Here is a 10,976-nt window from a genome sequence, read left to right on the forward strand (position 1 = left end):
TTTCCTTTGGAAAATTTTTCTATGGTTAGCTGATTCATGATCTCTCCAACCCCCACTCCTGCTCTTTCCTTTCTTCTCCTGAAGTCAACAAGCGGTTCTACTGGGATGTTCATGTATCATTGTTCAAAACCCATTTCCATATTATTCATATTTATAATAGAAATTGTTTTCCTAAACCCAAAATTCTATATACATATTTAGTCATTATTATATTATCATTTTATTTTAATTAGAATTTTGATAGAAATTTCCTGGGGAAAATTGCAAAACTATTCTCATGTATTCATTTTTGGCATTCATAAAAATTGTATGCAGGTACATATAGTGATTTATTATTTTGTAAATGAAATATGGTGATGTAGGCCTAACTTCTATAGATTTGGTGAAAGGATTTTTGGCTGTCAATATTGTGATGATATTGATCCCAATCTATTGGAGGCCAAATTGTAATCCCAGTTGCTTTGTCCTCAAAGAAGTCTGATTTTTTTTATTTAATAGGAAGGCCAAATATCTCAGTCTAGGTGGACCTGGGGAGGAAACTCCAGTGCCACAGAGATATCCCAGAGGCCTGAAGCTCAAGAATAGAAAGGAATAAGTTGTTTTTCCCCTTGCTGTTAATGTCATTCCCTTGATATATTTTCCCCAAGGAAAAATTTTTTTTTGCTTTATTTTTAACATAGCAGGAAGACCTGCTGTGACAGAAGTATCAACTCTGGATCTGGGGAAAGGATGACTATTGTAGGGAAAGGAGCCTGGAGTATTTCATAAGTAGAGATGAGAAGAACCAAAGTAGTATTTCATACTTGAGGGAGAAAAATAAACAGAGCCCAGCAATACCACCTTTGGAGCCCTGTCCGAAAAAATGCTGTCACCAAAATCAATCTAGGACCGGATACTAACTTCAAAATTTCAACATTTTCTCTTGAACATCTGAGAAATGTGACTAAGACATTGAAATCTCATCCTGTGCCCTGAGTACTCAAGGTAATTATTAAAGAGAAAGTGCAATTGAATCTTTACCTCAAATATTATAACCCTAGACATTAGGGCTAATGGAGGGAAGATAAACAGAGAATTCTATCCATTCACACCCCTCACTTCAAAACAAATATCCCTTTCTCCTTATTTATTCTCCATGAGTTAAAGATGATCTCAAAGTCACAGATTTGAGATCCCAATATAGCTAAGTTGTTTGGCCCAGAGGGAGTCCATGGGTAGTTATGAATCTCATCCAAGAGAGAGTCACTTGTTACTCTCTCTTTCTTTGTTTTTCACAAACGACAGTGATTTAAGATTCCTTCTGTCAATTTCCTCAAGAAATGTTTTACTATCAAAATGTAAATTAATCTTTATTACCATTGGAAATCTATGTTAAATATTCCCCGAGGCCTCAGACAGTTTGTCTCAATTAGATCATACTTAATAACTGTAATATTCCTCAGAGGCATGTCAGCCATACCCAGCTCATATTTCCCTTCCTGAAATCCTTGTTGTTCCTACTATAAAACAAAATTTTCTAGTAAATATTGAACACACAATCATGTTTTAGGAGATGTGAAGCAAAGGAGAAGATAGTCACTCATATTTGCATTAAAATGATGAAAACAAGACCCACAGATGAAAGAATCAGCAAATAGCTTTCACATACCAATTTACAACTTGGAGAAAATTATGAGTTCAAGCAGATGACTACCAGATTCTTTTCAGATATCACTCTGGATGATCCAATCAATAATTCCATGATAGATAGTCTATGTTGATGAACTCATCATGTAGGTGAAAAAGAACTGAATTTGAAATCAAAAGACCTAGGGTTGAACCCATTCTATATAGCTCACAACTTCCTTAAATTTGGACATCTCATCTCATCTGTTCTAGTTGCTTCACTTTAATAAAGAAATGATATAAATTCTTTCCTAAATCTTTAATCTTAAGATCCATCAATTAAAAATATTGGTAGTGGAGAAGTAAATCATTGGCATAGAATAAATTACCACAGAGTTGTCATGGAATGAAGGAAAAGCTTTCTGGAAGAAAGGAAGTCAATGAGGTCCTTCAGGAAGGAATGCATAGCTGAAGAATATTGGGGAGGAGCTTCCAAATGCAGTAATAAGCAGAAACAATGCCATAGAGATATTTTTACCCTGAATGACTTTAGAGGGAAGAGAATGAAAATATATTTAAATTGTTATAATGTTATACTCACCTAAAATATCTTTCCAGAGGGCTTTACCATCTAAGAGGCAGATGTCTGAACATGGTCCATGACTCATCAGAAAACAGTGAAGAGGCTGGAGAAATGACCACTATAGTTTGGCTCTAGGTAAAGTGAGTTAAATTCTTCCAAAGAATGAATGACTAAGATTATGAGTATGGAACAAATGTTTATGCTTTTAGATTTGGTTGATGTTTTGGTTAGAGTTGATATATATACATATGTATATACAGAAGTATATATATATATATATATATATATGTATATATATATATATTTCCTCCCTCTTCCATTAATTACTCTTGTTTATTCTTATTGTTAAAGTGCATAGCAACATGTGAAGGGGAAATATGTGTTAAAATTAATTCTTATATGTATATGCATATACAGAGATATTCATAATATAGACACAAGCTCAGAAAGAGATGAAAAATTCAGTAAGTTTTGTGTGTACCCTGGGTCAGAAAGGTCAGAGGTTGGTCAGGAGATAGGATCACAATGTCAATCCAAAGTGTAAAAAGGACATTTTACCAAACACAGTCATTTCCTAACAAAAGATCCAACAAGTACAATCTGGAGACCAGTCAATGAGATAGGAAATATATTCCAGGAACCAGAGAATGTGAATGTCTTAAGAGTATATAGTATTTTCCAAGGACTGAAAACAACAAAGAGAATAACAAAATATCGAGGTTTTTTTTCCCAAGTGAGGTTGGAACAGTGGAAGAGAAAAGGAGCTCTTTAAAGTACTTGGGCTGACATTTTAGCATGAAGAAGGGAGATCGACCTAGTCATTCATACCTGGATCCTATACTTAAAATAAACCAGGAAATTCTGCAAGGAGGTGATGAAAAAATCTAGCTGGTCAAATTAAAATCATCAAGAAATGAACTATTATTTATTTTTCTTTTTTATTTGAAAAAAATATTTAATTAATTAATTTAGAATACGTTCCACGATTACATAATTCATGTTCTTTCCCTCCCCTACACCCAACCCCTTCCCATAGCCAATGAGCAATTCTACTGGGTTTTACATGTGTCATTGATCCAGACCTATTTCCATATTTTTAATATTTGCATTAAGGTGATCTCTTAGGGTCTACATCCCTAATCATATCCCCATTGACCCATATGATCAAGCAAACAAATGAGCTAATACAAATGAAAAGATTAGTTAGAAGTTTTAAAAATGAAAGTTCTCAGTGCAAAAAAAAATCATTTGATATTTAAGAGCATGTTGCAACAGTAAGGATCTTGTAAATAAATTTATTTTCTCACTTTATAATACCACGTATTATATAGTGATGTGATACAAAGTTTTATATGCTTTGAAGTTGTCCAGCTGTGTTTTTAACAATGCAAGGAACTACTGGTGAGAAAAACTTCCAATGCACTACTGCCACCTTTTCTATATTTTGCAATTAGGGGCATTGCTGTATTTCTTAGGGCAATGACTTACCCTTGGTCAAACAATCGGTATGAGTTAGAGGCATGGGTGGGCTTATGTCTTCTTGACTCTGAGGAGATGATCTTTTATTTTTTAAATGTATCATTTGATTTTATTATTATCAGGAATTCACAATGAGGATTAACAATGAAGATGGCATCTACTTTATAACTTTTACTCTTAGAGGGTTGCCTTTGGACATTGAAAGGTTGTGTTGTTTGACTGGAGTTAAACACCCAGTAAAGGTCAGAGGCCAAATTTGAACCCAGGTCATCTTGGCTTTGTGGTTGGATACATATCCATTAAGTCACAATACCTTTCCTCATATTATTTCATATAATTCTTATAACTCTCCTTTGAGGTCATTAGGGGGTAGAGTGAATAAAAAGCTGTTGGAATCAGGAAGAAATGATGGCAAATATTACCTCAATCATTTTAATGTCAATGTGGGTCTAGACAAGTCACTTTATCCTATTCAGTCTCACTTTCCTGATCTAGAAAATGATGGAATTGGGCTCTAGAGCTTCTAAGAATACCTACAGCTCCAAATTGATCAAATGTTTTTATTCTTTGTCTTTTACAGGTGAAGAAAATGGAGCAAAGAGAAGTTTTATCACTTATTGTAATTGTTTTGACCTTGATATGCTTCACCAGCACTATAATTATTGTGATTAACACATAGTAAGTTCTTAAAAATGTTAATTAATGATTTCAAACAGCATAGAAAGATGGCATGGTTATATTTTTGTTTTTATCATGGATGCCAGAATGGAAAAGGGTAATAAGAAATCCTTCCAGATTCCTTGATTCTCTGAGATCTTTGATAGTAAACAATCCAGACAAGCTGGGTAGTGTCTTGAACGTAGGTATCAGCAACTGAGTTCCAGTTTGTCTGATGCATAAAAAACTAGTTGCTCACAACACAGGTTTAAAGTCTAAATGAGATAGAGTGGGAGGGGGCCAGGATTAAATTGTAAAACTGAATCTTGACAAGCTATTTCAGTTAATTGATAGAAAACAGTCCCTGTTAGAGTAAAGTTTCCTTCAACAAACAGTTCATTAAACTTGTATTTTTTTTCTCTAGTATATTACAGGAACTATTAATTAAAATCCTCTTTATTTAGAACATTTATGAGTTCCACTGAGATAGAAGTGAGGAGGAGGATCCACTATCCCCATAATGATAGCTATCAACAGAACCAATCTTCATCCAACCAGCTTTTTTCTCCTTGGCATCCCAGGACTAGAGGCTGCCCATATCTGGATATCCATCCCTTTTTGCCTGATGTATATCTTGGCTGTGGTGGGGAACTGCACTCTTCTTTTCATTATTAAAACTGACCCCAGCCTCCATGAACCAATGTTCCTATTCCTCTCCATGCTTTCTGTGGCAGACTTGATGCTTACCACCACCACCATGCCTAAGATGTTAAGTCTCTTCTGGTTTAATGATGGGGAAATTCGCTTTGAAGCTTGCCTCACCCAAGTATTCCTCATCCATGCTTTGTCTAATATGGAATCTGGGATCATATTGGCCATGGCTTTTGATCGCTATGTGGCCATCTGCAACCCTCTTAGACATTCTACCATCTTGACCATTACTGTCATCCAAAGCCTAGGATTAGCTATCCTTCTTCGTGGAATTGTCTTGCTGGGTCCTCATCCATTCATGCTTAGATGGCTTCCCTACTGTAGAACTAATATCATCCCCCACACTTACTGTGAGTTCATGGGATTGATCAAGTTAGCCTGTGCCCCAACTAAGATCCCTAGAGCTTATAGCCTATTTGTTGCTTTCATTACAGGTGGTCTAGACTTTATAATTATTATCTGTTCCTATGTCTTCATTCTCCGTACTGTGTTTCGACTCCCCTCCAGTGAAGCCAGAATGAAGACACTAGGCACCTGTGGCTCCCATGTGTGGGTCATTTTGATTTCTTATACTCCTGCCTACTTTTCTTTTCTCACTCACAGGTTTGGACACAATATTGCTCCTTCTATACATATTTTTGTGGCTAATATCTATGTCCTTGTTCCACCTATGGTGAACCCCATCATCTATGGAGTCAAAACTAAACAGATTCGGGATAGATTTCTTAAATTTTTCAAAGAGTAAAAAAATAGAAATTAAGTTGGATTTTACCTATGAGTTAAGGAGATAAATAATATCATTAATGCCTTGCTTTCAATATGTATATTTATGGGCTAAATCTTTTGGAAAATTTGGGAAACAGTCTGACTCAGGGTTAAGAAATTCCAGGTTAGGGAATAGTGAGATGGCTCATTCAGTCTGAGAGTCAGGCCTAAAGATCTATGTAGAGTAGTATTCTTAGTTTTCTTCACTGGATCATAGTAAGCAAAGAATTTCATAAAATATAAGTACTATCCAAATATGGAGAAGAAGTGATGATTATGATTGTAAAGGTTTTCACATAAAAATGAGGGGCTCCTTGAATCTCAAAATGTGTAAGCTAAGATCATAGTTGTTCTTTTCCTTTGAATTGCCCTTAATATAAAATACACCTATACCAAAGCTTATCAACAGAAGGGTATCTTCTTTTCTTCATGAGTCAGTAGTTCCATAATTCATCCAAAATACTGCATGATACAGGAGGGTTTTTCACAAATCAATTGATTCATTTTCAACCCTGTTCCTTTCTTCTATTTAGATGGGATTACATTTCAATAGAAAAATTATCAGCCCTTTCCATGATATCATCTCCCAAAGCACAGTCTCTTGAGTTAGGTCCTAGGGCTACTGTGTGACAGTTTTGATTTGGACATAGTAAATTTTTAAAAAATACACAATATGGACCAGTATGCATTGGAGATATATTTCAAGATATACAGTAAATCACTGAAACCACAGATATAAGCAAATGCCTGCTGACCCTATATATATATATATATATATATATATATATATATATATATAGAGAGAGAGAGAGAGAGAGAGAGAGAGAGAGAGAGAGAGAGAGAGAGAGAGAGAGACCCTCTCTTCTGGCTCCTGACCCCTCAACTCAGTGCTCCAAGGCACCCTAACTCCCCTCCCAAACAAAAAACAAGCAACAACAAGAACAACAAAAACTAAATCTGCTCTTTCTTGGTAGGGAATTTCACAGGCAGCAGCACTGAATAGGGAATACTTCATGACAGACTGTAGAGGACTGAAACTGAAAATATTGAAACAATGTATCAGGGGTACCCCTAATGACTGTGAGATTAATTTGAATTGATTTTTATTGGCCTTAAGACTAAAAAATCTGCTAGAACTTCCTCATTTCTATTTATACCTATTCCTATGTCAAGGATTTTATGCTTGTGTCACTGATGGAAATATTAAAAGAAATACTTAGGTACTGTCATTTCTGCTGAAAGTGATATCCCTGCATCCTCATCTTTTTTGTCTTCCATTTCAAATTTCAGTAGAAGCATATAAGGTATACATGAATTGGTACAGAGTGAAGTAAGTATAGACAAGAAAACAATATATATAATGACTCTAACAATATAAAAATTAGATAAACCAACATAAAAAAGCAAAATTATTTTACATCAAAGAAGAGATATTAGACGATGTCTACCCTGACTGCTTTGGAGAGTTGCGGGAAGGGAGTCTACAGATGTGCAACACTGTATATAATGACATATTTTGGGATATATTGTATATATTGATTAGCTTTTCAACTTCTCCCTAATTTCTCTTTTTCTTTCAAAATAGTTATAAGGGATCATTCTATGGGAAGAAGGGAAAGTCTACATGTAAAAATTTAAGTGATGCCAAAAGAAAAGATATCAATAAAATTTAAATTTAAATTTGCATTGGAGGAAATGATGGTACCTTTATATTTATCTGCTCAAGGTGAACAGATCACATAGTCCCCAGGCTTTTAACTTGGGCCTACATAGGGTCCACCAAAAGATGAACCAGAGATTGTAGAATAATCTAAAAGCATTAAACAAGGCATCTCCAATTGTCTCTATTTGGCAGCCAATGCTCCTCTCACAGTACCTTCTCATACTGAATTTCATTCCTTGATGTTCATGAACTCCACACTTACAACGCAATCTTAAATAAATTAGTTCAAAGAGCAGATAGATATAGAAAGTCCACCATTAGGCTCCATTTTTCATTTTGTTCCATGTACCTCTCTTTATTCTCTGAATTCAGACCATATTTCTGTGATGCAAAATAAGACATGTACTGGATCTGATCAATGTCACATACCCCAACAACAATGTTAGGAGCAGAAGAGAGCAAAAGTCGGGTATCAGAAAGAAGAATTAGAATCCTCATCCATGTATTTGTTAACTATATGACTATAGGTATCACTTAAATGTTATCTGACTCAGTTTCCTCAAGTAAAATGAATATAATTCCTATTTATACCTATGCATGAGGGTTACTGTGAGCATGAAAGCATGCAATATTTATAAAGTATTTTCAAACCTTAAATAGGTGATTATTGTTATTTTTATTGTCATCATTTTCTTTTAAAAGTGACATACTTATGAAGTATAAAGAGGATCTGGAGTTTTGAAAAATGGATTCGACTCCAAATCCTGAGGCTCCATAACTGTAATCATTTTAAGTCACTTGTTATCTTCATTCACCATTTTTTCTAAGTAATCTTGTCTTAGAGGGTATTGAGAGGCTAAAATGAAATTAAGTTGATAACTTTTTGATAAATGAAGAACATTCAAAATATTAGGAGACTATCAGAATCAGATGTTTTATTGACTTCATCCAAAAGAAGCAAAGGCCAAATATTCATACAGAATTTCAGTTTGTGCCATATAGATTGCTAAGAGACATGAAGAATTGGAAAAAGACCCAGAGTTTCAGAATCCCGATTAATTACTAAAGTTATAATATTTATTATGACAGGAAGCATGGGATAAGCATAACAACATTGTACTTAATGTCAGAAGTACTGGGTTCAAGTTCAAACATTGACACTTGTTAGCCATGACTAAAATTTTATTTTCTCTTACCTGTGAAATATTTACACTACTTACAAGACTTGTAGATATTCCAGTATTGTCCAAACTCAATCTGATTTTATTTTTCATGGTTCTTTAATAATAAATGCCTACTGAAAAAAATGGGTCTGTACCCTCTGGTGTGAGGTAGAATTTTGCATTGCCTTTCTGTCTCAGTTTCTAAACATATTTATATTATATCCAGGAAAATATGTCTGGGAGGAAGATTAGCCCAATAACCACAATTAGGAAAAGTGATTACTCTGGTCTTAATAAAGGTTACTAAAATCCACATGTAGGTCCCATGATCTTGGTATTATTCCTCCCGTTCTACTATCAACATAGAATAAGTTTGAGAGGGTTACCTTCTCACAAGATGTACAACATAAAGCTCTATGGTCAGGTTCCTTGGTGTACAATATACTCTCTTTAAGGTCATTAAGACAGATGGCTGTATTCTTGTCCCCAATGGGTATGTGTAGTTGTGTATACACATATTCACAGACATTTAATATTAGATATTAAAGTATCAAATTATGCTATTACCATTACCAATAAGTTTTGGATGCATATTAACTATCTGAAGCCATTCAAAGTCCTTCAGGACTCAAGGAAGTGCAAGACATAGGAATTCTTGTTACAATGGTAATGTTGTCTAACAGGAGAAAAATATTCTATGGCAGTGATGTGTTACAAGGGAATCAGGAATTTTGAGGTTTACAGATGGCAAATCTTTTAGAGACTGAGTGCCCAAACTACAAACCTCATGCTACATGTGAGCCCACAGCTTTACCCCAGGCAGAGGATGGAGGAAGTGTTCCCATTGGGCTGCTGGTTAGAGGGGCAAGTAACAAAAGAAATGTCCTCAGGCATGTGTGAAGGGGGTAGAGGAGTAGTCTTCCCTGACACATGTCATAGGTTTGCCAACATGGTTCTAAGGGGTAAATAAGTTTTATCGTGCTTCAGAATTCTGGGGACAAAAAAAAATTCCTACTAACAACACTTTTTTTTTTCCCTTTCACCTTCACAACAGAATTAATGGGCCTAGATTTATTTACAGAAATTTAACATTGCTAATCTAGTTAGTTCCATCTCGTTTGCAAGGTTGGCGGAATGTATGTGTCTTTGGTTAGAGCTGTGAATGAATCCAACCATTTTGCCAAGTAATTTGGAATTACACTAAGTAGCATGAAACAACATGTACTTTTTGCTGGATCTGCTTCCCAAAAAGATCAGGGAAAAAGGAAAAAAAAACCTTTATGTTACCAAATGTTGATAGTAGCTCTCTTTGTGATAGAAAAGAATTTAGAACTGTGTATCAAAGAGACCTACATGTTAATACAAATTAGTCTTTCATGTTTTACCTTTCAGTCCACTCTCTGGAGGTCACATGCACAATTTATTCTTCCAGGATTAATTCTGTACCTGTGAATGATATTCTCTAGGTTCTACTCATTTTACTGTTCCTTATCTCATGTAGTTCTTTCTAAGTTTGTTTGTTTGTTTTTAGCCTGCCCATTATTTCTTCTGAAAGAGTAGTATCCCATCACAATTAAAAAACACTATTTCTTTAACTATTCTCCAATTGACAGACACCATCAATTTCCAGTTCTTTGCCACCACAAAGAGAGCTGCTATCAATATTTTGGAACATATATATATATATGTATATATATATATATATATATACATATATATATATGTATGTATGTATATAAATAAATAAAATGTACATATATCCCCACCTTTTTCCCTGATCTCCTTGTGAAACATGATTTCTTGGTTTAATAATATATGAGGTTTTAGAACTCACTGGGTGGAATTCCAAATTGCTCTCCAAAATGTTTGGATCAGTTCACAGCTCAACCAAGAGTAAATTAGTGTCTTCATTTTTCTATATTCCCGCCAATATATGTTATTTTGCCCTTTTGTCATTTCACCCAATCTGATGGGATTGTAATGATATTTCAGAATTTTTTTAATTTCTCTAATCAGAAAGGATTTAGAGCATTTTTTCACATACTGTTGTGTGAAAGATGTTTACCCTTCCCCCTTTCAGGGGTCTCACAGATACCTGCATTACTGGCTTGAGCCTAAACTTGATCCAGAGGGAGGATTGTATGAAGGAAAACATTGAATTAATTGTGTAAACCTTAAAATTTCTTAGACTTATAAATGTTGGAAATTTCACCATTGGGAAATTTCATACTTGAAAAATTTCCTACTGATAGTCTATTGGAATGTGAACCCCCCCTTGGCATGCGAGGGTCCTCCTCCTCCCTACTTAAGATTACTTTAGGACAGAAACCTTTTGCTGAACAATGGAAAG

The 10,976-nt window shown here is 34.8% G+C and overlaps 1 protein-coding gene across 1 annotated transcript; it reads left to right on the forward strand.

The window, feature by feature from the left end:
- Positions 1 to 4,839: 4,839 nt before the first annotated feature.
- LOC100617529 (olfactory receptor 52E4-like) lies at positions 4,840 to 5,795 on the forward strand. The gene has a single exon (XM_003340976.2). It carries the CDS (start codon positions 4,845 to 4,847, stop codon positions 5,778 to 5,780), a length of 936 nt encoding a protein of 311 aa, XP_003341024.1. The 5' UTR covers positions 4,840 to 4,844; the 3' UTR covers positions 5,781 to 5,795.
- Positions 5,796 to 10,976: the final 5,181 nt, after the last annotated feature.

The sequence above is a fragment of the Monodelphis domestica genome, chromosome 4, assembly GCF_027887165.1.
Source record: "Monodelphis domestica isolate mMonDom1 chromosome 4, mMonDom1.pri, whole genome shotgun sequence".
NCBI lineage: Eukaryota > Metazoa > Chordata > Mammalia > Didelphimorphia > Didelphidae > Monodelphis > Monodelphis domestica.